The sequence below is a fragment of the Nematolebias whitei genome, chromosome 4 (genome assembly GCF_014905685.2).
Source record: "Nematolebias whitei isolate Nwh7 chromosome 4, NemWhi1, whole genome shotgun sequence".
NCBI lineage: Eukaryota > Metazoa > Chordata > Actinopteri > Cyprinodontiformes > Rivulidae > Nematolebias > Nematolebias whitei.
In genome coordinates this window covers 33619624-33625235 of record NC_056501.1, presented here as the reverse complement: position 1 = coordinate 33625235, position 5612 = coordinate 33619624, and the positions used below count along the sequence as shown (strand labels likewise).

Sequence of the window (5612 nt, the reverse complement as noted above, 5' to 3'; positions counted from 1 at the left end):
TTTTTTGAGGGAGGTGTGGGCCTATAGGCAGCCTAATCATACCTTTAAATCTCAAAGGGACAAGTGGTACACCAGTATTCCTTGTTGCTGAGGTATTTGAATAGTGAATGTTTGTAGTTTTTGACATACGTGTTTTTCTGGACTGGAATTAAACAGGGATTGCAAGTAAACCTTGTTGTTGTTTTTTTTGCTGCAAGAAATTACAGTGGGTATGAGTTACACTGTGTGTGTAAGAAAGTAGATTTTTATTTTTATTTTTTATTTAAAAAAAATATAGTTTTTGCTTGTCTGAGGCAGAACAAAGTGATGCATCCTGGCAAGTGGAGGGAGCAATTTCATCCACCACCAGCTACAATGGGCTAGGGGATGGCCAGTGGTGGTCATGGCCTTCATCTTTGACCACCCCAATCGTGTGAAGAAACTATACTTTTAAGCATTATAAAAACTTAAAATCATATTTTTCTCTTATGTCTGGCATGGCCGGTTTACATACTATATACAACGGTGATCATCTTGAATTTTGACGTGTCAACCCAATTTTTGATAGTGACCTTTCTTATGCAAAGATGCAGGCACAGACAAAAAATGAAATTGGTCTAATGCTTATTTATCAAATTATCCAGATTTCAAGGTTTACATGTATTTGGTGGCTTAATACAGCACAAATAAATGCAATGTCGTTGTTGCTGATCATCCTATCAGCATCTTTCACAAATTAAACTGACCATTGTCTTGGCCTTAAATTGTCTCTTTTCATCCCATCATTATTTATGCCAAAGCTGTCTGCAAGCATCCTTTAGGAGAGGAAAATAATGAGATGGGGCCTGGGTATGGAGAGAATAGAAAGTTTGGAATATGGAATGAATTTGATTAATGCACTGCTGCTGATGAAATGATGAGACACTGGGCCTCCTTAATGAAAACGCGCCCTGACTTGCCACTGCTCCATTTATCCATTCTGTCTGTAAATACTCCCTGAAATATTGCAAAGACTGTCAGACATACAGTAACTCCTCCTCCGGGTGAAAAACAGCAAAACGAACCAAGCGTTTGTTGCTCCATCTGTTTCTGACGACAACAAATAAGATTTGTTTGAAATTGGTTTCTATGACAGCAGAAGCGAGGCATCCTGTTCTCACAAAGAACCTGGCGACACATTTATCTACGTGTCCTTGAGGCAAAGCAGACGTAGGAGAATAACTTTCCTTCATCCTCTGATTCTCCCAAAGCCCAAGATGGATGGATGGATAGATGGATGAAGGGAGGGAGGGGATAAAAAAAGAAAAAGCAAGCAGAGAGATGAGAGGTTGTCATGGGAACAGACGTGGCAAACGCCTATGTGAGTGAAAAGACAAAATGAGAGAATTGTGAAGCGATTAAATGCAAGGCAGACAACACAACCTCTCAGTGAATAAAAAGGCAGAACACACTTTAAAAACAGAAGTATTTATAAAACTGCAAATATCAGAAAAATAATTATTTTACAAAAATGTCAGTGCTTGTGTGTGTTTTTCTGGATAGGACCATAGTGTCATATCCTTCACTTTATAGCAAATCACTCCTTGCAGAAATGCAAATGATCCACGACATCTCATGTCAGAATTTAAATGTAAAATCATCTTTTGCTGAGAAATGACTGTTTTTGGCAAAATCTTGAAAATACACAATTTACAACTGCACATATTATTGTGAGATCTCTTGATATTTGTTAGTGCTCAGAATATACGTTGGGGGTGTCTCTTAGCCACTACCACAACATGTGTAGCTCAATATCTGCAAAATTAACAGATTTAGTCATTTTATTTTTAGCTAATGTTGATTACTTGTGGTAGCCGTCTTGGATTGGGCAGACTCCAATCTTTGAAACAAGTTATGGATGTGCATGAAATTAATGTTTCCTAAAACATCAATATGATGTGTCCAGTTGTTTATGAGATATTTTGCTAACCATCAGACAGGACACATGTTGACGGGTGATGTCAAATGTTTAAGGGAATATTTAGCAAAACGAGTAGCTCCATAGGAGACAATAATTTTTGGGTACTACACTTAAAACTGACCAAGTTATAACCAAATGTTTGTGTATTTAGGATCAATTGGCTATGATAACCATCTTAACTTAGAATGACTTCAAAAGAAAATAATTTGTAGATGTACATTCAGTTATTACTTACTTTTGATTAAAAGATAGATAGATAGATAGATAGATAGATAGATAGATAGATAGATAGATAGATAGATAGATAGATAGATAGATAGATAGATAGATAGATAGATAGATAGATAGATAGATAACTAATCCCATACAGAAAAAAAAATCATGTCAAATAACCAAAAAAGAAGCAGAATACACAAATTAAATAAAGACAAATATGCACATGCACACGGTGGGTAGGTATACCTATATATATTGTATATGTATACATACATACACATCTGAGCATACATATACATATATGTACGTGTGTATATATATGTACACATACATAAGTACATGTATGAGATAATTAATGAATTTGAGATTTTTGTAGCAAATCACACACAGACATATGAAAAAAGACAAAATATTCATAGTAAAACGATGCTAAAAACAAACAATCTCTTCTTATTTTTTTACCCCAATTCAGCCTATTCCCACCAGTCCCACCAGCACGTCCCCCACACCAGGTGGAACTCTGGGCATGTCCAAAATGGATGCTCCGAGCATGCAGGATGTATACATCCTGTCTCCTGTTTCCGGTCTCTATAGCCCCAGGTCAGACACACGCAGGGTCATGGTTTTTTCCTATGATTGCCGTTATGTTGATTATCATGAGGCTGCTGATGACACTGATGGTGGCAATTGTGCTTTCTGCAGGGACGAGATGGGCCTGATGTCATGTGATGATATCAGCCGCTACAGCATGAGCTCCCAGTCTGGCTCTAAAGGATCAGAGGCCGTCAGCTATTACCTAGACCAGGACAGTGGTCAATACTTCTCCTTGCTGGAAGGAGATGGACCAGCTGGACCTGACTACGACCGCAGCCGCAATACAGGGGTGCGGCGACGGGACAAGACCCCAACACATGGTAAGACAGGAAAACGAAACCTGAATGGAGCAGGGAGCATCTCTGGTTTTGCGTGTGATCAGCTGAATTGCATGCTCACCTCCACCATTCCTCCCATCCTTTCACCAAGTCCTCTTTGCTGTGCTTTCCTTGTCTTTACACACCCATCCCAGACAGAAACACCACATGGCTAACAGTCAGTTTGAACACGTGGCAGCTTCAGCTCCATCTGACCTGTTGGCTGCCTTTGTCCCAAGATGGCCTTCTTAAGACACCTCCCTATCAGGGTATCGGGGAACTGCAGAATTATACGGTGCACAAGAAAAAGGTTGTGACACTAAACAAGCAGCTTGCTCACTCGTTAGAAGCAAATGCAACTTTTCTTCATAAATGTTCTGATGCCCACACAAAGATCTCTGCCAAGTCTGGCCAGAATGCTGGCTGAGAATGAAAGAGCAGCATTACTGGCAAAAGAGTGTGAATGCCGAGTACTGAATGGTTTCGCTGACATTTGGTGAAGACACTGAAACTGATCAGAACAAAAGTTTAAAGTAGCAAAATAAAAGTTCAAATCTAAGACCAGTGTAACAGTAGCTAAAACTCAAAATATCAAAACAGTAGCTGAAAGTGGAAAATGAAGCAAATATGATGAGGTAGAATTTTACAAGCTCAAAGGTTTGAAGAGATTTTAATGCCTTTTTTGTCAAATAAATAAATAAAGGTAACTCAAACAGTACAGGAAAACAGAGTAATAGAATAATCAGCACAAAAACTCTGTATTATGGTAGCCAGCAGGACTTTGATCATACAAAGACGAGGTTCACCAGTGTGTCACATTTGTCTCATGAGCTTCTTAGTAGCATAACTCCTGGGTGGTTGAGCCAATAAAAAAATAAGATTTCTGAAAGTAGAGGATCAGAGCTTGTCAATAGTATCCAATACTAATAGCAGACCTTATAGCAGTGCTTCTCAATTATTTTTGGTTACCCCCCCCAACCCCCAGGAAGAAGTAAACATTTCGTGCCCCCGGCCCCAACTCTCCGCTGCAACTGTAAATAGTATAATTTGTCTAAAAAAATGTGATAAATACATCTCTGCATAACACTGTGTCCTTATTAACAATAATTAAATAAATAAAGAAATATAGATCAGCAGGTCCTTGGTTCAAACCCCGGTCCAGGGTCCTTTCTGGGTGGAGTTTGCATGTTCTCTCCGTGCATGCGTGGGTTTTCTCCGGGTACTCCAGTTTCCTCCCACAGACCAAAAACATGCATGTTAGGCTGATTGGTAACTCTAAATTGTCCCTAGGTGTGAGTGAGAGAGTGAATGGTTGTTTGTCTCGTTTGTCTCTATGTGGCCCCGTGATGGACTTGCGACCTGTTCAGGGTGTGCCCCACCCCTCGCATAATGATTGCTGGACATGGGCACCGGCGAACCCCGTGACCCAAAAATGGAATAAGCGGGTAAAGATAATGGATGGATGGATGGATGGATGGATATAGATCAACTTACAACAAAGATTATTAACATTGTTTTCTAGTCTTTAACAGAAAAGGCTTAACGTGCATCAATTTGCCTGAAATTGAAAATATATATATATATATTCTTATTTAAACTGTAAACATTTTTGACCATTTGATACTGAACAATTAAATTGAATACAGTCAATAAATAATAATAAATTCAAATTGATCAGCAACATTGTAAGTCTGGAGTGTTACATAGGGGGCGGTCCAGGAGAATGCGGCGCACTCACAAGAACCTGACAAGTTGTTTAATGACAAAATATATTTTGTTAGCAAAGAATAGAGTCCTAACACTTGTTAAACATCTGTTTTTATAACAAATTAAAAAAACATCAAACTTGTGCTTTGACAATCAATGAAACTAAAAAATTTTGTTAACGCGAAAGAGGAAAGAGGGGGCAGATGTCGCTCTCGCTTTGAGTTTATGCTCTTTGTTGCTGCGTGCTGTGGGTGAAATGCGTCCAGAGCGGAGGACTTTTTAGTAAAGAATAGAGTCCTAACATTTATTAAACATTACTTCTGAATTAAAAAACACACACAAATTGTACTTTGACAAACTAAAAATAAATTGTTAAAGTAAAAGAGGAAGAGGGGCTTGTAACGCTCTCGCTTTGAGTTTATTCTCTGTCGCATGTGTGCTGTGGTGACAAGCGTCCAGAGCATCACCATCTGAGGAGGTGTCACAGCAACACAGTTCAATCATGGTTCCCCAAACAACAAGACAGACATATTTGTTCATAACTTTATTATTAGTAAGACTGAGAGTTGCCGGATTTTAGCGAACAGTTGCCGAACGCACCCTAACACAATGAAAATGGTGAAAAAAAAAAATAATAAAAACTAATCCCTGCCGCAAAATGTTCACCGGGATCACATGCGCCTCTCCTGGCATTGCTCCGGGCCCCCCCAGGGGGGTGCGCCCCACTATTTGAGAAGGACTGCCTTATAGCAAGCAGAGATGGATGTGCAACATCCACATAAGAGTGACTGGGGAAGGAAGGAAGGAAGGAAGGAAGGAAGGAAGGAAGGAAGGAAGGA

The 5612-nt window shown here is 39.4% G+C and overlaps 1 protein-coding gene across 1 annotated transcript in view; it reads left to right on the top strand.

Annotated features, from left to right (window-relative positions):
* The window catches only part of si:ch211-26b3.4 (connector enhancer of kinase suppressor of ras 2), a 176122-nt gene that overhangs the window by 125753 nt on the left and 44757 nt on the right, over positions 1-5612 (top strand). The window contains exons 10-11 of the mRNA XM_037675402.1: positions 2628-2755; positions 2858-3069. Of these exons, the coding sequence (XP_037531330.1) occupies positions 2628-2755; positions 2858-3069 (340 nt within the window). The remainder of the gene's footprint in view (positions 1-2627; positions 2756-2857; positions 3070-5612) is intronic.